This window comes from Propithecus coquereli, unplaced genomic scaffold (assembly GCF_000956105.1).
Source record: "Propithecus coquereli isolate 6110/MARCELLA unplaced genomic scaffold, Pcoq_1.0 Scaffold171, whole genome shotgun sequence".
Classification (NCBI taxonomy): domain Eukaryota; kingdom Metazoa; phylum Chordata; class Mammalia; order Primates; family Indriidae; genus Propithecus; species Propithecus coquereli.
This window is the reverse complement of record NW_012141747.1, coordinates 1319208-1342852: the sequence shown is the minus strand read 5'-3', so window position 1 is coordinate 1342852 and position 23645 is coordinate 1319208. Positions and strand designations below refer to the sequence as shown.

At 40.4% G+C, this 23645-nt stretch overlaps 1 protein-coding gene across 2 annotated transcripts in view; it reads left to right on the top strand.

Annotated features, from left to right (window-relative positions):
- The first annotated feature begins 17252 nt into the window (after positions 1–17252).
- The window catches only part of IL18R1 (interleukin 18 receptor 1), a 30754-nt gene continuing 24361 nt past the window's right edge, over positions 17253–23645 (top strand). For both annotated transcript variants that reach the window (XM_012641915.1, XM_012641916.1), the window contains exons 1-2: positions 17253–17310; positions 20365–20608. In XM_012641915.1, the coding sequence (XP_012497369.1) occupies positions 17253–17310; positions 20365–20608 (302 nt within the window). The remainder of the gene's footprint in view (positions 17311–20364; positions 20609–23645) is intronic.

The window sequence follows — 23645 nt, the reverse complement described above, 5'->3', positions numbered from 1 at the left end:
AGTCTTATGCGAGAACCACCTTCACTGTTAACAGCCTACTCACCACCCCTCTTGTGGCCCTCCCAATAGGACAGAAGGCCTTAGCTGGAGTTTCCAGTCTGGTCCGAACCTAGCCCTGACCCACCTTTCTAATCATATCTTCCACTAATTCTCCAAACTGAGCTACTGCAGTTCCTCAGAAAACACACTTTCTGTTTGTACTTTGGCTCACAGTATCTCTCTGGCCAGGAGGGCATTTCCTTTTTTGCATCTCTCTGAATCCTACCCTTCTTGAAAGATCTCCTCCTCCTGCAGGAAGTCCCCCTTGTTCAGTCTCGCCTGGAGCGAGCTCTCTTTCTAAAGGCCTCTGATAGCAAAAATCATGCTTTTACCTCCCATCTTAGCTAAGTCTACGTATGTCTCTATGTCTCTTTGTCCTTAGACTCCTGTATGGTGTATAGCCTGATGTCTTGTACAGAACAAGGGCTCAACAAATGTTAATTTACTGATTCTTAAAGCAGCCATCAAAATTCCAAGTGGATGTCTTTTGGGTGAATCTCTTGTCCTCCCAATGGAGGGCAGGCCCCATGTATTTGTTTATTTTATCTTATTTTAGCAATAATAATGATCATTTTTCTCCTCCCCCTATCTTTTGAACAGTTGATCATCAAAGCACCTACTACATAGTTGCAGGATGTAGTATCTTGTTAATACTAATCAGTGCCTTGGTGATCATTCTAAAAGTGTTCTGGATTGAGGTTATTCTGCTCTGGAGAGATATAGCTAGACCTTACAAAACTAGGAATGGTAAGTGGCAAATTTCAAGTTTTTTCTCCAAAGAAAACATCCCATAATTACTGTTGGTTACTTGTCTATTAATCTCTTAATAGCTATGCTATTAATCCTAAACCCAGATTCCATTTTGCATGCCAACATATTATCAATGATTTTTCCTTTGAGTTTTCTCAGAAGCTATTCTCCAGTCTGCGCTGTATCTCCTCGTGGTCCATAGCTTCATCTGAACACCTCAAAGTTGTCCCCAGTAGGACTGCTGCTCCTGCTTAATCCCCAGTAACAGAATCTACCCCAAGCTCAGAAAGGTCGAAATATCTGGGGACATGTGTGTTGGCAAAACTTTATGAAATTAAAGACAGTAACAAAATTGTTCCTATTTTCCAGGTGCAAGCAGGTTAGAGAGGTCCATCAGAATGCAGGTGTATTTTACCTGAAACTCTATTCCTTAAAAGTCTTACCTATGCACATAAGTATGCACATGAAAGAAGACAATTCTGTCTGCTAAATATGAACACCATTCCTTCATTTGGAGGTAGACAAACATTAGATTTTTCATGTGGTTGACTCAACTGGGAGCTAATTGTTTGACTTGTAGAATTCGGATCCTTTAAAAAAATTCTATTCCCTTGGCACTATTAGCCTTTAATATTTTCACCTCCCCAGGGGAAGTATGGGGCAAACAAAAGATGAAACTGAGGTCAATCCAGCACAGAAGAAAGCCCCTATCCATGACCATCAACACTGCCTCATAGATTATTAATCAAGCTGGATGCCATGGTTTTAACTACACTAGACAGGGTCTTGTTCATTTTCTGTCATTCAGTCTGACACAGTAAAAAGGAGGAAGACTTTGAGATGAAGACTGTTATTTCCTAATCACATTTTGTGGCAGTGGATTGCCATCATCTTTTGATTCTAGAATATTTTGGAGAACGAGATACGTTCACCAACAACCGTAAAACTTGGGGAGGAATGTCTACTAAAAGTCCAATGAGAATTTTAGAACCAAGTCATGAAGTTGTACTTCTTGCTTTCATTTTCAGATGGAAAGATCTATGATGCTTATGTTATCTATCCTCGGAACTACAAACCTAGTCTGGAGGGAGCCAGTCCTGTGGAGTACTTTGTTCACCAGATTCTGCCTGATGTTCTTGAAAATAAATGTGGATATAAACTCTGCATTTATGGGAGAGATATGCTACCTGGAGAAGGTAAGCTGTCAGAATACATCAGGGATAGAAATTCATGCTTATCATAAGGCTAAGTAAGAGCTAGGTTGCCTTATTCCTGCACTGGATAAGGAATTGCATTTACTACTCCAGGCCTTAAGAGCAAAGGTTTTTAAATATTTCTCTAGAATGAGGAGACATTTGTCCTTCACTCTCCCCACCCCTATCATTGCTCTTGTGATGAGATGTTCACAGTAATGTCGGTGACATGGAGACAGAGTTAGGGGTCCTTTGCTTTGTGGATTTAGCAGGGCATTGCCCCCATTTTACTCAATCCCCTGCTAGGACAACTCTGACACATCTTATTATAATTCTCTCCATAAGATTTGTAAAGAGGACTTAAAAACTGAAGAATTTTATTCTGATATCCATAAGCATTAGCTAAAATATTTTAAATGACTCAGAGAGTCTTCATGATTTTCCTCATATTTGTGAGACGTTTGAAAATGTATAGTCTCGCCAGAACAAGAAGAACTGTGGCTTCTGCTTCTTAATATTTTTGGCCATTTTATGTACTTTTGACAGTTTTATCACAATTCCAAAGATTTCAGTGGTTATTTTTCTTTTCCCTCCATATACTTATGTACAGTACCTAATGAACCCTCCTTATAAACTCTTTTCTAATTAGTCAGAGATCAGGAAGGGTTTGAAATGGGAATTGGGCCAGGATAACATGAGCATAAGCCTAATGAAGTAAATGTTAACATTTTAAATATAATTCTTACTGAGAAGAGGTATTCAAGTGCCTGTAGATTTAAAGATACTCACAACAGTTGAATTTGATCTATCCTGGAATAGCCTAGTAATGGCTCAAGAGACTGGTAAAATGTGCAGTTTAGGAGCATGCCATCCGTTCTTCTCTCGAAGCTCTCTCCTTCCCCAGTTCTCCAACTGGCCACTCCTGCAGGTAGAAATAATGAGTAATGCTCTCAAATGCTCTTTTCATGTTACAAGTGTGCCCAACGACCTGCAGGGACTCCAGTTGTTCGTGAAGTCACATTCTGTGCCACATCTGGCCGCAAGCTCCTCATCTTTTCTTTCTCAGTCCATCAACCTCATTTTTAGTCACCCCTCTCCCAGCCAACCTCGGATGCCAGCTCTCTGATGTTCAAGCTTGTGCTGCCAACACGCTCATTTGGAATAGTTTCCCACTTCCCTCCTTCAGTGTATGTCTTCTGACCTTTCCTCAACTGAAATAATATAAAACCCAACAAAACAACACCGAACTTCACTCTTCCCTTAGAAAAGTTCATGAGTGACAAATGCAGTGTGTTTATTCTCACGCTAGTCACCTTGCATTTGCCCATCAAATATGCTCTGCAGCCCTGCCCCCTCTGCCACAATCTGGCAGCCCTGAGTGGGTGATAATTATGGAACCTGTCACTCCCTTGCCCTCTACCATAGGCTGGGTCTGGCCAGTGGGAGGCACAGGCAGGAGGTCAGAGGGTGAGCACATCCCTGCCTCTCCAGGTAGGGTTCCCAAGGCAGTGGTGCTTCTCCCTCTTGGAGCACCCCTGCCAGTCAAACTGCCTCCAGCTTCTGCACTCTATCAGCCACCACTCTGCAAGAATATCTTGAGTTGCTTTATTCTTGTGTTTCCTTAACATGCTTTTACTGCCTGCTGTGAGAACTAAGTGTGTCACGTGTTCTTTCTAAGTCCACCCAGAGCTATTAATAGACGGAATCACCATGGAGTTGATGTTTCATAAATACTGACTTGGAAAGGGCATCCCATCTTCCTTAAGATTTTTCTAGTCTGACTCAAATCAGCTCCTACAGCAGAGATTATTGAGGGGTGAAGTGGATCCAGGACTTCCCTAGAAACTTTGGTCAGTTCAGAGGGGTAATGTCACAAAGGGAAGGACCTGAAGAAGAAAAAAAAAAGATTTTCTGTCTCTTTAAAACTTCCCCCACTCTTTTTGGGAACTGCAGCCTGGCCTTCATCCCTGAAGCAGGTAAAGTTTCTTGTTAAAAGAAATAACTGCCAGGTGGCGCCACCCCCCAGGTGGGTGGCTGGCGGAGTTCATAGGCTTTGTCTTTGGCAGAGTTGGCAGAGATGGGATGATTAGAGTAATTAACCACATTAGCCTACAACTGAGGGGCCCTCCCTTTAAAAGCTCTGTATTTCTGCCTATGTTCAGGAAATTTGAATTTTGAGATGAGAAGGTCTACCATTTTTCCTCCTTTGCTGGCAAAGTAAAATCTCTTTCCTCATCCCCAAAACACTCATCCTTGTCCTTCTAATTTGGCCTCCTGGAGAAGTGCCAAGTTTTCAGTAAAAGCAAGGTTTTCCTGAGCTTGTGTCTTTCATATGTGAATTACAATATTAAGTCCTTTTGAAACATGTAAGAAAATATTCTATTAATAAAACAATAATATGTAGCTAATGAATCTGAATTCCAAGTCTCCAAGGAAATGATAGGCTAAATGTCTCCTTCTCATTGAGCTGGGAGGACTTTGTTTTAGTTAGAACTGATCAATTTGGGAAAAATGAGGGCATTGGGGCTGATAGTCTCATGGCAAAAGGAATAAGAAGAACAAAACAGGTTCTCTGACCCACTACAGTTCCACTTTTCCAAATAAGTGTCAGAATCTCACACCAGCGTACAACAATAAGAAGTTTTTAAATGTTCAGAACATCTATGATCAAAGCACTAGACTGGAAAAAACAATGATGGGAAATCTTAATCCATTCCTTGTGTGACTAGACGCAGCCACTGCAGTGGAAACCAACATTCGAAAGAGCAGGAGGCACATCTTCATCCTGACTCCTCAGAGCACGCACAGCAAGGAGTTTGCCTACGAGCAGGAGGTCGCCCTGCACAGCACCCTCATCCAGAACGACTCCAAGGCGATTCTTATTGAAATAGAGGCTCTGAGTGAGCCAGGTGGCCCACAGGCTGGGGGGCTTCAGGATTCCCTCAGGCATCTCATGAAAGTGCAGGGCACCATCAAGTGGAGGGAAGACCACGTTGCCGACAAGCGGTCCCTGAATTCCAAATTCTGGAAGCATGTGAGGTATCAAATGCCTGTGCCAAGCAAACTCCCCAGAAGGACTTCTAGTTTGACTTTCCAGGGGCAACAGTGCTTGCTTGGACGTACTAAGGCGGCTGCGTTTATGGATCGCCTATCTCCTCCTAGCTGGGCTATGCCCCTGGACCAGACACTGGGAGCTACTGGCAGCTGAGTTATGAGGAGTCGGACTGCTGAGGGCGCTCAGGTCTGGGTTTGATCTGGTAACTTTACTTCCATTTCCCGGATTCTGGCGGGATGCAAAATACCCAGAAATTTTTCTCAGTCCTCCCCCTACTCCACACTCCCAATTCCTTCCCTTTCTCTCTCCCCCTCCATCGTGGGGGAGGATATTTTCACTGTGCTCGTTTTCTCTCTTCATATTTCTTGTTCTCTTTCTCCTCATTCCTTGTTCATAATCTCCATTCTGAACATCAAACTAATTGTTGTAGAGTCAGTTTTCATGTCATCTTGAAGAACATTCTGATCCCCTCAGGTAGAACGTTGGTAGTAACTCTTGTTCCTAACGTGTCAGAATTTCCTTATTTATTTCCCTGGAGCAGATGCTCAGTCTTATCATCTCAACAGTGACCACTTTGTTGGAATACCTCATCCTTTTGACCCATTAGGATCCAGTTTTTTTCAGTTCTAAAGTTCTTTTTGCATATTTTTATTCTCTTTAGAAATATTATTTTCTCGCTATAAAAGTGATAGCATATCATAGAAGAAGAGAAAGTAAAAGAAGAAAATAACAAAAATCATTCCTAACAGTATAATCATCTTAAGATTATGTTGGTAAATTTTTTTCTTTTTTAAAAATTTTAATTTGTACACATACCATTTTTATAGCTGAGATTACATGTGTGAATTTTTCCATGTTTCCTGCTTAACAACATAATAAAAATATTTGGCGTGTCATTGAAATTATTTTTAAACATTTAAATATATTCATAGTGCTCCATCTTATGGTTGTGCTACAGGGATACAACTTAAATATCTATCATTATAAATAATTCTGCAATGACCTTATCAGTATATCTCGTATCTCCCAATTATAAAATTCCTTTTTTTTTTTAATTTGAGACAATTTTGTTTGTCGTAACATTTCTATGAAATTAGTAGGGCATTTTTACACAACTGTTTTGCCAAAATGGAGTGAATGTGCATAGTCAGGGCTGCTTGGGTCAGTTCCCTGAAGGCATGCACACACCGCTGGGGACCACAGGAATGGATACAGAGCTAAGGTGAGTGTCCGTTCAGGCTAGAAGTCCTGCTGGCACCTCGTATTTTGCAGTTAGTTGGAGATCCTACCTTCAGTTGAGCTGCTTAATAAAGTCTATGATTCTGTATTTAACTGATAAAAAAAAATCTGAACTTCAGACTGTTTACAGGGAACATAGTCTCGAACTCACTATCATCCAATATCTTTCAGAATCCTAACTAAAGAGAATCATATTTCTAGAAGGTTGCCTAAAGGATCTATGGTTACCCATCTTTCTAGGTACCCTATACTCTCAATCTATACTCCCAGATTAGGTTGCCAGATAGAATACAGGACACCAATTAAAGTTGAATTCAGAGAATGATATTTCATCTGATATTGATCTGAAATTCAATTTAACTTTTTATTTTCTAGATCTGGCTATCCTATGTTATTAGGTTATTGTGCTTTTATGTACTACCATTTGGTTTTATTGAATTACTAAAACATTGGCCAGTGAGAAGGTTGCTGCATGTACAACTGACTGGTTGACATCATGGAACTTGGAATCAACAAGTCACCCTCTGCTGTGGACCCATCAGCTGTGTGACAATGAGCAGGTTACTTAACTTCTCCAAAGCTTAGTTTCCTTAGGTAAAATGAGTATAATAATATCAAACACTTTGGATTTCTGTGCTTATCAAATAAAAAAAGAAGTATGTAGACCAGAGTCTACATACAATAGTCTACTACATTCAATAAATGGCAACAGTTGTTATTATGAAACTTCACTGTGTTTCTTGTAATGTTGGTTATAGTCTGTGACTTTTCTCAATGAGGAGCTGTAAAGAATAAATTCTCTCCAGCCTCACTCTCAGGAATAAATGTGCTTTTCTGTGCCTTTATCCCTCCCTCCCCACCCATCTAGAATGATAGGCGTGTTTTCAATTTATGGAACCAGGGAATTTTGGAATTGATTTTATTTCTCTCTTTTCATTAGCTACTTGAAAGCACAGACCTAAATTTTGGATTTCTCTACAGCAAGTATATAGAACATCATTACATGAAATTTGTGATGATATCTTTTTGACTCCATAATATCTTTGTTTTTGATTTGCCCCAAATTTCTTATTTTTTAATGTGTTAACTGTCTATATTATAAGCTCCTTTGCAAGCATTCAACATTTACATTTTCTGAATTTGTGATGAGTACTTCTTTGGGAGGGGCGGGGAGAGGAAGGGGGTGATGATAGCTATAAAGTTGAGAAAGGGACACCCCCTGTGTGTCCTCAGGGGATTCAGAGCCCATCATGGAAACATAGGGGGAAGAAGGAAGCACTTTAGAGACCTCAGATGGGGCTGGCCTGGGAGAACCAGACATGCTGAGCTTGTTCTCCATTACTCCTTTTCCTAACCTTAACACCACTTCCCAAGTCACCTGAGCTCTCTGGGGCTCAGTTTCTGCAACTGAAAAATGGGAGGATGGAGAAGATGACCTCTGAGGACTTTCTCAGCACCAATGGCTCGTGATTCAAAGCTGCACACTCATAGTGAGCTCAGGAAGTTGCCAGAAGACCTGCATTCTCATGTCAGCATTACCACTCACCTCTCTCATTTCTTCCTCTGTATAGCAAGAGTAATAGATGCTTCACTTACCCCACAAGGTAGTGTGAATAAAACAAACTGAGCCAAGACTTGTTGGGTGTCTACCACACAACCATGGTGAAAATGTCTGTGAATTATAAAAACCCACAGAGAATTATTTTTAATTGGATCAAGTTTGCCTACAGTAAAATGTGGCTCCTTAGTGTTCAGTTGGATGAGTTTTAACAGCTGAACATATCTGTGTAGGTATCACCCAAAAAAAGATAGAAATATTTTTATCATTCCAGAAAGTTCCATCATGCCATTTCCCAGTCAATCTCACTCCCAAGGCAAACAATGTTCTAATTTCTATCTCCATGGATTAGTTTTGTCAGATCTTGATATTCATATCAATAAAGTCATGCAGCTACTTCTCTACACAACATAACATTTTAAAGATTCCTCCATGTTTTGCATTAGTCAGTACTTTGTTCCTTTGTATTGCTGAGTAGTGTTCTACTGTATGGCTAGACAAGTTTGTTTAACCATTTTCCTGTTGACGAATGTAAGGGTTGTTTTCTGAGTATGGCTACTATGATTATGGCTCCTATGAACATACTTGTGGACTTACATTTTTATTTCTTTTGGGTTGATATTTAGGAGTGTTCATAAGGTAGGTAGGTGTATGTTTAACTTTTACAGAAACTGACAAATTGTTTTGCAAACTAATTGTACCATTTTACATTCCCACCAGTTATGCACGAGAGTTCTGTGGCTTTGCAGCCTCACCAATGATTGGTATAGTCATGTTTCTTTATATTTTAGTCATTGTAGTTTGTTTTAAATGAGTATCATTGTGGTCTTAACTTGCAGTTCTCTGACAATGATATTGAGCCTTTTCATGCTCTTATTGACTATTTGCATATCTTCAGTAAAGGTAATATATTTTGCCCTATTTAAATTGGGTTTCTTTTTATATTGTTGACGTGTAGAAATTATTTACGTATTGCAGATACAAATTCTTTGCCAGATATAAATAAGGTGAGAATTTTACCAGGTTCGCCAATTCATTTTTAAATGATGTCATTGTTTAGCAGACATTTTTAATTTTGATGACATCCAATTCATCAATTTGTCTTACCTGACTAGTGCTTTTCACGTTCTAACAATTTTATTTGCCTGCCTCAAGGGCATAAAGATAATCTCCTAAGTATTTTTATGAAATATTTATGGTTCTAGCTTTTATGTTTAGGTCTATAGTCCATTGTGAATTAATATTTATATGTAGAATGAGGTAAGGATCAAGGTTCTTTTTTTCCTTCTTCAATAGAGATACCCAGCTGTTCCAGCAACATTTGGAAAACACTTTTTTTCCCCATTGAATTGACATGGTGCTTTGGTCACAAATCAATTGACCATACATGTGTGGGTCTATTAGTCTACTTTCTATTTTCTATTTATAGGCTTTTGCAAATATCACACTTTTGTACTTATTAATACTCTCGCCTTATTGTAAACCTGAAGCGGGTGTAAGAGGTAAGTCCTCCAATGTTGTTCTTCTTGTTCAAGATCATTCTAACAATTCTAGATTGTTTGCATTTTCGTATAAATTTTACAAACAGCTTCTCAATTTCTTTGAAAATTTCTCCTGGGTTTTGGATTGGACTGCATTAAATATAGATTGTATAACCTACAGAGTCTAAAAATATACAGACTCCATAAACTCTACAGTTTGTGGAGAATAGGTATCTAAACAATAATGAGACTTCCAATCCATAAACATAGTACATCCTTCAATTTTCTTGGATCTTTCATCTCAGCAATATTTTTTAGTTTTCATAATAGATATCTTGTACATCTTCCAAAGAAATTATACTTTGGTATTTGATTTTTTAATGCTATCATAAATGGCATTTTTAGCAACTTCATTTTTCAAATTTCCATCACTAATATATAAAATTACAATTGATTTTTGTGGATTGAATTTGTATTCCATGATCTTGCTAATTTCACTTAATATTTTCAGTAGTTTTTTTCTATATTTCAAAGAGTGATCTACATACAATTATGGCCTCTCTCAAAATCAGTAGTTTCACTTCTTTCTTTCCATCTTGTATGCCTTCTATTTTCATTTCTTCACTCATTGCAAAACAATTGTCCCAAACCAAAATAGACATCTTTACCTTGTTACTAATCTTAGGAAAAAGCAAAATGTTTCACTATTAATTAATTATGAAGTTACCTGTAGGTTTCTTAGAGGTGTTCTTTATCAGATTAAGAAAGATCATTCCTTTCTACTCCCCATTTTCTTAGCGTTATTAATCCAGAAAGGGTGTTGAATTTTGTTAGATGCTTTTTTGGCATGTATCGAGATAACGACATGATTTTTCTATTTATTATACAGTGAATTATTCTGATTGGGCAAAAAGAATAAAAATTACTATCTCATTAAACTGTTTTCCTGTCAGCCATGGGTTTCACTCTTCATTTTTGTTGGAAAACAGTTCTACCATACTACAAAAATTTAGAAACACATATTCTCCTTTCGACTCTTTTTCTTTTAAGCAATTTAAAATCTTAATTCAACAACTCTGCCCTCCTCTCTTATTACTTCCCAGTAGTGGAACCTCCATCCCTCAAGGGAAGCTGCAAGTCTGGGGCCGACCTGAGGACAGGAGACTATGGGCCCCCTCCTCACCTTAGGCTCACCTCGGGAGCTCAGGTGACTTCTGGACTCTCCTTGGCGGACGTCCTTCCTTTCCCCAGCCCTCCCCCAACCCTTCCCCTAAATGCAGGCGTCGCACCTCTGGGGCGCGGGTGTTCTCCACTGCAGCGCCCGACGGGCCTGAAGGGTGCGTGCGACTTGCACGGGCGCACCACCTCCCGGCACTGCAGGTGCCCGGCCGCCGCCCGGGAGTTCCCGGGGACCGCGCTGGGCCGCTGGGGCAGAAGGTCCCGACGGCGTGGGGACCGCCGGCAGCAGGAAGGAGCGAGGCGCGGGATTTTCCAGCCGCTCCCGGTCGCCCCCGGGGAACTCGCAGGTGGGCGCCTGGGTGGAGGAGCCAGCGCCCCCGCACGCTGCGCGACCCGACGGCCCCCAGGCCGGACCCCCTCAAGACAGGGAGCCCCGCGCGATCGGGAGCAGCGCCCCACCTGCAGCCTTCGCCAGCCGGGTTTCACAGCCGGGGGCTGCCAGACGCTTTTTCTTTCCTCTTACTTTCTGTTCCTTTTTTCTTTTTGTAACCCTCTCTGGCGGCCTTATCTCTTTAATCACACTCCTCCCCGTCCCCCGCGGCGCCTCCTCCTTTCAGGTTTCACAGTAATCGGGGATCGCTGCTTCTCACCTGCTTCTCAACTGGGCCTCCGCGGCGCGCCCCGGAGTGAAGGAGGGGCCGGCGCCCCCGCCCCAGCCTCGGGGACGCCCCTCGCGAGGTAAGGATGGGCGCTGGGGCCACCGCACCCCCTCGGCGCCTCACCCTCTCTGCCCCTCGGGGCAAGGGGGAACCCGTCCGTGGAGGCAGGGATTCTGAAAACAAGATCAATTGTGTGTGTGTGTGTGTGTGTGTGTGTGTGTGTGTTTGAGAGAGAGACAGAGAGACAGAGAGAATGAATACCGTCGAGACAGTAGCGTCACCTTTCACTGACGGTATAGTTTTAGAGGTTATTACATTCTCAGTTCCTTTCTGGAAACACGAGAACAGCTAGAGTAAGTGATAACAATAGTTGTCATTTATTGAGTGCTTACTGTGTGTCTGGCACTGTGTAGAAAACTTTTAGAGGTATTATTTTCACTTAATCCTCCTGGTGGCCCAATTAATCCTCCTAGTGGCCCAGTGAAGTAGGAACTATTTTTATATTATGCTTGGTGAAAGAAGGGTGTGTGTGGGGGGGAGAAAGCAGAGAGGTTCTGTCATTTACCCAAGAGCATCTAGCTACTGAGTAATAGATCCCAGATTCATACCTAACTTTTCCTGATTTCAAAACCTTTGTCTTTCTTTTTTTTTTCTACCCACCCGCCCCCCTTTTCTTTCTTTCTTTCTTTTTTTTCCTACATAATCTTTGTCTTTAATCCCATGTGCCTCTAGAAGTTAAAAATGTCCAGCAGGTTGCATTACTGTTATCAGACAAATTAATGACTGACCCAGTCAGATATGGAGATCCAAGACTATGGTATTAATTTCTCCAAATTCCCTAGCTTCATTCTCGAGATCTCCACAAACATCCATTCTGTGCCTAGCCCAGTGCTGGGATCTGGGGTACACCTCTCAGGTAGGGGGACTAGCATGGGCTGAGAGGGATAAATTTGGGGAATCGGGTTTGTGCAGGTTGCGGGGACAGCCTGTCCCTTTCTCCTCCCCACCCTCCAGTAGAACTACACATACACAGGCTGAGAACAACTGTTCCCGGGAACACAGAATGGAAGGCAGGCTCCCCGCCTGGCAGGGACCTCACCAGCTTGCGGGAGCTAGTCCAGGAGTGAGGGACATGCCTGTGGTGCGGGCTTGGACAAGAGCACACACTGTTTGGGGCACTGGCATGTGGAGAGCTTCCTTGACAAGGGCCACCCTTGAGTCTGGCAGCAAGGACCGTAGGAACCTGGCGCTGGGAGAAGTGGGGAGGGTGGTCCAAGTGGCAGACTAGTACAGACGTAGGTGGAGTGGGAAGCATAAGGATAATAATAACAGACACTTGTGTGACAATGACCATGAAGTGGCATTGATTTTCCTGGCCTTACAGATGAGAAACCAAATTCCACACAAATTCTTTGTTTCTTAGAATGGAAGAGTATATGTGCATGTTATGTCCAAGATCATTTTTTCCTCTTTGCATTTGGTTGTTTTATCATCTGAGTAAAACACCTATGCTTGGAACATGGTGGAGAAACAATTACATTTAAAAAATCACGGGTGTGAGCCGGGTGCAGTAGCACGCCCCTGCAGTCCCAACTACTCTGGAGGCTGAGGCGGGAGGATCGCTTGAGTCCAGGAGCTAGAGACTCGCCTGGGCAACACAACAAGGTGAGACTCTTGTCTTTAAAAAAACAAACCAAAACAAAAATCAAACCAAACTGGTGTTATGATTTTCATCAAGGCAGTTTATCTTAGGAGCTACGCAATTCCACGTTTTGCTAATGAGCAGTTTATACTGAGGCAGTCTACGTCTATTTATATGTGTGTCAGTGTAACTAGCTATCATGTGAGGTTGGCCATTTTACTCTCTCGAGTCTCAGGTTCCTCATTAGAAAGAGCTTTGAGGTGGCTCTTTTACTGTGAATTATGGGTTTCTGTGAATTATTTCTTCCAGAGAATGGTCAGTTTCCTCAGAGTGGGATCTATAAACAAGGACAGCTGGACAGAGCCAGGGCTTCAGGAAATGACTGGGCACTCTGCAAGGGCTTGTACTGCACTACCTTGGGCGACAGAGTGGTCAGCTTGGGTCATGCTAGGTCACACAATTTTCGGAAGAAAACTTTGTTTTTCATTTAGAGAAAACTTCATGCCATTGGATAAGTTTGTGACTATTCTTTTTGGGTGTATATACATATATGCACAAACATTTAATGTATATATTTAAGGTATATTGAATGTACTTTTATAAGTATACAAATAAGCCCCCTAGATTGGTGGTCCTCTACCCTGGCTGTACTGTGGAATCACCTGGGGAGCTTTGAGGGTTCAGGGTGCCCAGGCTGTACTCCAGATGGCTGGGTAGAGCCCAGAGATCATTATTTGTTTCCAAGCCCTAAGTGAGAGCTTAATGTCCTAGGCTTCACATTAGTTACTAAAACATACTTTTCAAGATGTCATGATTTAAAAAGCATTAAAGTAGATTATGCAGATGTGCCAATGGATCAGATGGTCACCTATACTCTAAACTGTATATATTTTATGGGTTTAATTCATTCATCAATTGAGCAAATAATAAACAAGCAAGTAGATGTAAAGTGAAAATATATCAGTTAGTGATAAGTGCTATGAATAGAAAAATAAAACAAGGTGAGAGTGTTGTGTGTGCCTATGTGTGTGTGTGTTTGCACTTGGGCAAGCAGGCTGTGCTAGACTTTCCAGAAAGTGTTCAGAAAGGACCTGCGTATTCTAACCTGGTATTAACAAACTACAGAGGAAACACAGGACTATTTAATTAATGATGGAAAAATAATTAGTAGCTATTTGAGAAAAGTGAGTTCAGTTAGGCCCTATCTTCATGCCAAATAAGACAATTAATTGTTTGTGGATGAAAAAAGTTAGATGTAAAAGAAAATGAATAATAAGTATGCCATAAAAAATGAAGAAAACAGATATAAGAATCTATTTGACCACCGAGAGGAAAGTACTGTTCTACACTTAAAAGTAATGGAAAAATCACAAAGCAAAATAATGATCGATATGACTGGATCAATATAAAACCTTCCATACGTTAACACATCAAAAGAGCTATTAAAAGTAAACTAAAGAAAAAGTTGGTCAAAACACTAAATATCTGTGAACTGGACAAAAGACATAAAGAGATGGTTCATAAACATGGAAATAAAATGGCTAATAACACATGATTAATATTTGCCTCATTTATAACCAAAAGAAATGCAGATTCAAAAAACAAGGAGATGCCACTTTTCCAGTTTGACCACTTAATTAGATTTAAAAATGGAAAATGCTCAATGCTTGCTCAAGACAATAGATGAAGACTGTCTTGCGCTATTGAGGGAGAGAGTATGAGTTATTGCAACATTTCTGGAATGCAGTTTGGCTGTATGCGTTTATCATTTAAGTACATTTGAAATGTATTCTTTGACTCAGTCACTATACTGCCATATAGTAGCACGAAGAAAATAATAAGAAATGTAGACAAATAATAATAGCTAATCTTTAAGTGGTATGTATGATTCACCAGACACTTTACAATATTAACTCATGTAACTTTTGCATCAGCCCTGGGAGATAGTATTGTTATCCCATTCTATGGATAAAGAAATTGTGGCACAGAGAGGGTAAGTAACTTGCCCAGGGTTATTCAGCTAGTAAAGGGGAGAATGGAGATTCAAATCCAGCCAGGCTGACATCAGAGCTCAGGCTCCAAAAAACTGAGTTATATGGCTTTACACATGAAGATGGCTTTGGGTTATTTCGTAACATAAAACATCTTATAAATGATAATATATCCATATAAAGCAATATTAGGTGGCAATTAAAATGATGTTAACAACAAGAGTTTTGTAACATAAGAAAATGTTCATCATATAATATTCCGTGGAAGTGCAGGATATGAAATTATTTAAACATCATCTTAATTATTGAGAATATATAGAAAAAGCCCAAGAAAACATGGACATTGAGATTATTTTCTTCTTTTGGTCTTCATTTTGTAAATGCCCTAAACTGGGTGTAAATTGCTTTGGAAATAAGAAAAATTTTAAAATAGAAAGAAAAGAAGAAAGAAACTTTAAATTTATGAAAAAGCAAAATGAGTGATATCAATAACAAACATAACACTAAAAAAAATACCCTAAAATTCCTACATGCAAGAAACTGAATATTTATATCCTCCTATGTCTATTTTATTAATACTTGCTAAGGTGTCTAAGACATTTTTCAGAATAGTTCTTTTTGTGGAAATGAATTCATTATATAATAAAATCTTAATCTCTTAAATTCACACATAAAACTTAACAAGTATGTTAAAAATTTTATATGCACACATCCACACACAGAGCTGCGTGAATATCAGCTATTTTTTTGTATACTGGGATCCTAACGTATTTCATATTGAATCTCAGAGTTAACTTATCAGAGTGCTGAATCATTTGTAATAACTTTATCTCTTGGCAGACCTTGAAAATTAAAAAAAAAAAAAAAAAATAGAAGTGTCGCTCTTTATGAGGATATGTCAACCTTAACCAGAGGAGTGACACAAAGGAAGTAACACTTTTCATTCTACCCAAAATAAAAGAATAGACAGAGCTAATAATAAAATGTAGTGTGTGGGGGCAGCAGGGAGGTTTCAAACCATAGACCTGTTCTAATTTGATTATGAACGGTTGGTACTTTCCATATACACTTATCCCTTTTGTCTTTACATTATTGATTATTATCTCTTGGAAATTCCACCAAATATTTGGTGATGTTATTCATAAAGTTGGATGTAAATGGCCTGGCAACTTAGCCTTTAAACTTTATCCTGAATTTGGGTATTAACAGTCCTATTCTTAGGATGGCGAGTGAGGGGCAGTTGTTGAGAGGGGAATTATTCTGGGCTGGAAGGAAGTCTGCTGGAACACCAGATGATTTCGTCACTGAGTAATTCTGGAGGCAGGCTTTCTCATCATCTCCACTTTGAGAATGGGCAAACAGGCTCTGAGACCTTTACGTAACTTGCCCAAGGCTGCACAGCTCATCAGGGCTCAAAGTGGAACGCCACCCACATTTGTGCGTTCTTGAAACGAGACTCTTCCATCATACCGAGTTCCCTCCTCCCAGTAAACAAGGAACATGGGTTTATTTATGAAATACTCAGACTCGGTGAAGATCTCCACTGAGGAGAAGGCTTCTTCCATCCTGCTCTGTGAAGTTGTAATTAGAAGGGTGAAGGTAGTGTTGTAATAGGATCAAAGTTACTGCAGAGCTTAGTTACATGTCACAGTAACTAGTAACTACTGCAGATCTTAGTTACAGGTCACAGTCTATGTAGAGGAGTCTGGAGGGTATGAAATTCTACTTTGTCTCTCCAGTTCCCTAAAATAAACACATGTTGGCTCGTGAGTGCAGGCACACGCACACATACACATGCCTGCTCTTCAGTGACAAATGATAGGGAGTGCTTACCATGTGCTGGGCATCATGCTGGATTTTAGTGATATAGTGATGAGCAAAATGGATTTAGTTCCTAGGTGTATGAAACTTATGTTCTGAAGAAAGAAGATGGACTTTTAAAAATTCAACCCACAAATGAGAATCTAATTACAAAACATGATGAGATTTTGGTGTGAAAAAACACACTCACACAGACACACACACACATTCCTAAGTGTGCAGAACGGCTGTTGTATGTTGGCATGTCACAAACTGTTTATTCATAAAATGATAGATTTTCTAGAAATGCTGTTGTCCTCAACTTGGGCCTTGGAGAGAGGATTTAGCAGACGAGGCCTAAAATTCATCAGACTCTGTTGTATTAGAAAAATGAGTCATTAGGGACTCCTTCTGGAAGCCAAAACTCATTGCCTTGAAATTTTATTAATTTTATATGTCTGAAGGTTCTGAGAATTGGTGACTGTATTATGGAATATGAAGATCTTCTTGGTTTTTTTTATGTTGTTTTTTTTTTAAAGTTTGTGTGCCAGAAGATTTTTTTTTAAACCTTCTTCATAAGACAGGTATGCTTGTGTTTGAAAGCTTTAGTTGAATCTGTCTTCTTCTGTTTCCAGAGAAACATTTGAATAAAGCAGAATCCTAAACATGCATCGCGGACAATTATCCTTGACACTTTGGGCACTTATATTCATAGGCACCTCTGGTAAGTGATTGTAAAAATTCACAAACATACTTCATTAATAATCTAGAAGGAATATTAAAGTTTTGCTTTTTTTATGTGGTGTTAACTACTGAAGATGTTGAATTGATTGAAACGAGTGATTTGAAATTTTATTTTAGAAAATTGCCAACCATTTGGCATTCCTGGCACAGTGAGTGAAAGATTCATAGGGTAGAGAGCAAGTAAAGGAGACACATATGGTATTGTTGAAATAGAAAAGATCCAGCCCTCTGAGTTTATGGGGAGAGAGCAGGATGTAAAAACTTGCATCCTGAAATAATTTACAAGTGTTATCTGAAACCAAGGAGGTAACAGCCATCTTTATCATTGATTTTTAGAAAGTTTTACGCACACTGTCTCCTTCCAGAGAGGAAGCCAAAAATTCATCTTATTAGGTGGGTAATAGTAAGGAAAATAAATGGAAAATACCTCACAGAAATTGAAAAAAAAAGTAGAGTTACAAGGAATATACAAAAAAGGAGATCGATTAGGCAAGGAAGCTCCAGTAGGCGTCACAGCAGGTGTCAGATACCAATTTTAATTTATTAGCAGTGATTGCTTGGAGGTTTGGTTTTCTGTTTTTTGAGATTTTTTTTTTTTTAAGAGTACGAGGCCCCATTCTTTGGAGAAGAGTTCCATGATTGAGTAGCAAAGTTTTCCTTAGGCTTTGGAGGAGAAAGAGGGAGCAGAAATAATACTTTGCCTTGGTCTGTTATCTAGGAGAGGGAAACACATGGGTCCATGTCCCCTACGTTGAGAATTACTGCCAAAGAGGTAGCAAATTAAGATTTGATACTTTCAAATAATACAGGTCTAAATTGTGGGGTGTATTTACTTAAGCGGATCCATTTATTGTTGAGATCCATGCAATGCAATACTTCACAGATGTTAAAGGCATGAGGTAAATCTTCTTTTCTTGATATGAAATGATCTGTCAGAAAGTACTAACTGAAAAAGCAAGGTGCTGGAAAAGGTGTGTAACAGGTCCCATGATCTATGGATATACGCTGATAACCTTGCTCCCAGTTATAATGAAAGCATGTTTCAGGCACAGAAACAGTTGTACAGCCTGTTGTGTAAGGTTACTATAGTCTTGGATGTCTGTTCTGTCCTTTTAGGAACTTGGAGAGCACCTCTCATGAATGGTTCACTTTAAGCAGATATGATAATGTTCTACATGTAGGATTGATTTAACCTAGTTAAAGCTAGGTGACAAAGTCTTGTAATTGTCCAAACTCAAGACAATTCTAAACATATTCCAATGGGTGTGTAGGTTCTTGGCCCTGTGGGGTTCTCATACCCTGTCTGTGGAAGAATGCGAGTGCCTATTCTGGCACTTTGAACTCCACACACTTTGAACTCTACTCATTTCTCCAATCAAAAACAATTTCTAGCATTATATTAACCAACAAGGCCTCTAATGTTAAACATGAGATTAGACATACTGTCTGCCTGGGGAGTGTGAGCTTTCACTGCCAACTACCCACCCTGCAGAGTTTGTAGTTCACATTAGTTTTCTTCATATGGTAACAATCTTCAAAGAAGAATGAGTGCACATATCTGTCAAAATACAGTCCTGTGTTTACAGAAGCTTTTGTAAGATTAGCCAAAACCTGGAAACCTGGAAATAACACAAATGTCCAATAGACATTTGTCCAATAACCCAAATCCCCAATATTTATTCATTTATAGAATGGATAAATTGTCAAGTAGTAACACAATTGGATACCACAGAATGATGAGAAAAGAACACATCACTGATACAGGCAACAACATGGATGCCTATCACAGCATAATGGTGTACAAAGTCATCCAGATACAAAAGAGCGTATATTGTATGATTTGTGTACTTTATTATATTAGCTCTAAAACAGGAAAATAAACTAAATGTTAATGACCTACCATAGTTATGAATGTCGATTAAAACTGACACCAACATATACACGTGTCTCACTTTCCATGTTGAAGCATTGAAATGTAAAACAGAGATTGCATAACAACCACCAAAACATAAGGCTGATGCTCATTAACTCTGGTGCTATAAGGTAGATTTGACATCCATGTTTTCAAAGAATGCTTCTACCATTCGAGCCACTTCCTCTTTGTGTTGTGGTTAACAGCATTGAGTTAAAACCAGACTGTTGCTTTGAGAAATAAACCCTAGCTATAGAAAGGACATTTTATCCAAGTCCTCAGGGAAGTATTTCATTCAATGTAAAGATTCTCATTTTTAAAATGCAGCGAAAGTGCACCATGGAGCCGTTGGAAGGCAGGATATGAGAAAGGCCCATTAATGCTGACTTTGAACTACCAGAAGTACAAAAGGAGGAAGAAGAGCACCTGCCTTGTGTAGATGACAGGAGCAGGTACATTTCCAAATCCAGAGAATCTGGGTTCATTGAGAAAGAGAAAGAATGAGAGCCAGCTCAGGGAGGGAAAGTGACAGACATCAAAATTTGGACTGATATTATATTAGGCAATTCTTGATTATCTACATGGAAACCTAGAGCAACTACCCACGCCCTAAGTTACCTAGGCACACCTTCCACCATCCCCACACCTGCTGGGGAGTGGTTAGGTAGACTGGTTGAGCACAAGGTAGTTGAGAACTCTGATGATGCACGTGGAGAACGCCAAGGTCTCTAGGTTTGTTTTGTTTTCCAAGGCGACTGGGGATGTTTTGGGGTTAAGTGTGGCAACACTGTGACTTCTGTGGCTTTCCTTATGAAGAAATTGTAATGCGTAATTTTGTTTTAAAAGATGACACTACACTTATCTGTCTCCTAGTGATGGTAGGTTAAGTTCTGAGACTTTCCCTGTTTGGAAGGAGCTGTCGGAAGTTGTGTTTTCATCTATATTCTGAAAGCACCTCATCCCTGCTCGTGTTGAAAACATTGACCTTAAAGTAAGGGAACCCACAGGAAAGTGACTGAGATTCCTCCGAACTTTCTTACTAACCATGTCTTATTCACCTAATGCGTTCGGAGAGAAAAAAAGTATCTTTGTCATTTTTTTTTATTTGCTTATCTTTTGAAGAAACTTGTATTTTACGTACCCACATTACTGCGGTTGAAGGGGAAGCTTTCTATCTGAAATACTGCGTATTTCCACCTGTGCCTGAGAATGAAACAACCACCATCAGATGGTACAGAAGCAATGGATCACATGAACGTGTTCAGCTGAACCCAGGCAGTTCACCCAGAATTATTTCGTGGGATTATGTTTTGGAGTTTTGGCCAGTTGAGTTAGATGACGGGGGATCTTACTTTTTCCAGATGGGGTGAGTACACCTTTTCTTTGCAATTAGAATAATTTCATAGCACTTTTGGCCTTTGGTCAGCAGCTCAAATATGCAGTTATCTGAAAGATCAGATAATGCATGCATTTTTTTCTCTCTTACACTTCCTATAACATATTTCATTATTGAAAAATAATAAATCAATCTCCCTACGTTTATTTTCTTAGTGATCTTACTGAAAGGATATTATCTTAATAGGATTTCCTTTTAAGGAATACTTGTCAATGATAAACAACGATTGAAAGAAAGTCAGTTTTAAAATTCAGCTTCTCCTGTTGTCTAGACCCTCTGGTCAAATGAAATCAATGGCTTGGACTTTATAATAATATCAACATGTCATGGGGTAGGGGGCAGTGTCGGTTTCCTGGGTGGCAGTACCAGGCTGGGGAGGAGGGATGGCATTGATGTCAACCCACCCTAGTCTGGTTTGCAGGGGTTCCTTGGGAGCCAGGTGGCAGTGCCAGTGGTGGAGGTATGTATGTGTTTGGCAGCCAATCGCAAGCCCACAGCCAGGGGCGGTGAGAGAGGGGACGTGGGAATGGCTTTGCAGTCTACTTATGACATAGCCCTGGATTCTGCCAGGATCTTTATAATCAAGAGGCATAATTTCTATGAAATGAAAGCAACCACTGACAGCCCCAATCACTCTTATTAAATTTTGTCCCCTTTATATGAATCTACCTACATACGTATTTTTATAGAGATTTGAGACTGACCTGTAGGAAATAGCTCGGGGCCAGCTGCATGGTGACAGTGTGCTGTCAGTGCCTCTAGACTGAGTCCTGATCATTATCAACCATGCCGTTGACAGCAGAGTGAGACATCAGATATCACAGCAAAACCTTGATATCGCTGCTGTGGTTTTGCACAAAATGAGGTCATCTTTGTTTGTTTTTATACATAGGAGCTCCCAGGAGTCAGAAAGAAATTAAAGTACTCTTTCTTTTAAAAAAAGTGATAATTTTATGTGGCTTTTTGAGGGAGAATTGGGTCACAACTGGGTCTTTTCATGGCAAGCTAAAGAAGAATGAATACTTGCAAGTGGAGTAGAGGAAAAAGAACAGCAAACACCACTCCCTCCCCCTCCTGATTGAATGGAGACATGATTTAAAGGAATGAAGTATTCTGGACAGGGCAGAGACCACCAGTCTTCTGTGACCACCACTTGGAGATGTTAGAGACAGAGGGCATTGGCCATCTTCCCAATTTGGAGAGTGGAGAAAATTCAGCCTGGGTTAGGGAACAAAAGGGGAATCAATGGATAGTGGTAGGGTGTCAGACAGGCATGGAGAGACAGGGCAGCAGATAGGAGAGGGCAAGAAAACGAGGTGGCTCAGTGTGGCCCTGGTGATGAACCTTAAAGGATGATGGAGACTGATGAGTGTGAGAGTAAAGCGATGGTGGGAGAAGCAGCTTTGACAGTAAACAGGATTCTACATGACAGCACGTTGTTTTGGACACCCAGGAGCACAGAAGACACAGACATCTTCAAATACAGGGTGATTAGTAAGCAGTATCCTGTTCGTAGCAGACGGATGTGTGTGTGCCTGTGTGTGCACCCACTCAGGTGAGAAAGACTTTGCAGTGGTGTGGGATCTGTCAAAGACCAGACTCTATGCCTTAGAACTGTAATCCTTAATTCTCCCCTTAGAACTGTAATCCTTTAATTTTATAGGAATTTATTGCTAATAATCAAATGCTTCTAGGAACTGATAATTTGTCACATTAAAGTTTAAGAAAGACCTCAACTAATAAGGAAGGGGATACAGTAGAGGGAGTTTTCTGTGCTGGAGTTGAAGAAATGAAGGTAGAGAGAAAAGCACATGCAAAAATCTAATAATCAGATCCGAGGCTGACAAGCAGCAAGTTTGGCTGGGTGAGGGGCATCGGAAGAGAGAGCCAGGGGTTTTTAAAACCCCTTCTGTACATGGCCAGAAGTCAGTGGCTCCTTTAGCCAGGATGGGATGGGCCAGGCCTGTAGCAGCAAAGTAGTGGGCGCAGCTTTGGGTAGTTGGCCTCAGCTTCACAGCAGCCTTTGAGCTCTGTGGCCAGGTGCAGGGCTGCTCGTGCTGCTTGTCTCGTGTTCCCAGTGCAGTGTCCCATCACAGGGAGGGTGGTCAGTCCGTCAGTATTTGTTGAGTATTAAGAATTGAGGACTGCAGAGGTGGAAAAAAATATGATCTGACAAGACGGGAATATTCATGTACTCTAGTCCTCGTAAGCAACAGGTCAACAAGATCTGGAAATATCTCTCCACCTCAGTGAGGCTGAAGTTGGGGAAAATTTACAAACACACCTGCAAAGAGGTTGCTGCCAATGGGATCTTGAATCCTTTTCAAGGGCCAAGTAGCTCTATTATGTTCCATGGCCGTGGACCCACTGCCTTTAACTGTGATGACAGTTTTTTACCCTCTCCAGCCCTGGCCAATCTTATATAAATTCATACCCAGGGTGAAAGGGCCAGATTCACATGGATTGTGAAGGTCTAGTATTGTGCAAAGCACTGCTGGCTTTGGGGCCAAACAGATGTGCATTTGCATCCTGGCCCCACCCTGTAACAGCTGCATGACCTTGGGCATGTTGTTTAACCTCTCTGAGATTTGGTATTTTCATCTGAACCTGAAGAAAATAGTCATCTCCCTTAGACATACGTGGTGCAACACCTGGACCTCAGTGAGTGCTAGTCTTGTCTTTTTCCATCCTATTGGAGACTTGAAGGGGAACTGGAAGAGTCTAAGGTGGGGACAAATTTGTCAGGCACCCAGGAAACGTAACAACACACGTCTGCTGTATTTAGTATATGGATCTATGTATCGTAAGTGCAGTGTAAGAGAACATCAGAGTGCAAACATCTTGTCTTTAAAAATTTCCTTCTAAAAATACTGTTAATTTTTTCCTTTTTCCAAATTAATTTCTGATCAGGAGCAACTATAAAATTTACTGAAACTCACTTTTTTTTCGGGAAAGCATTTAAAGTGCTAATACAGTTTTGCTGAGGGCAAAAACTCCAGGCTTCAGT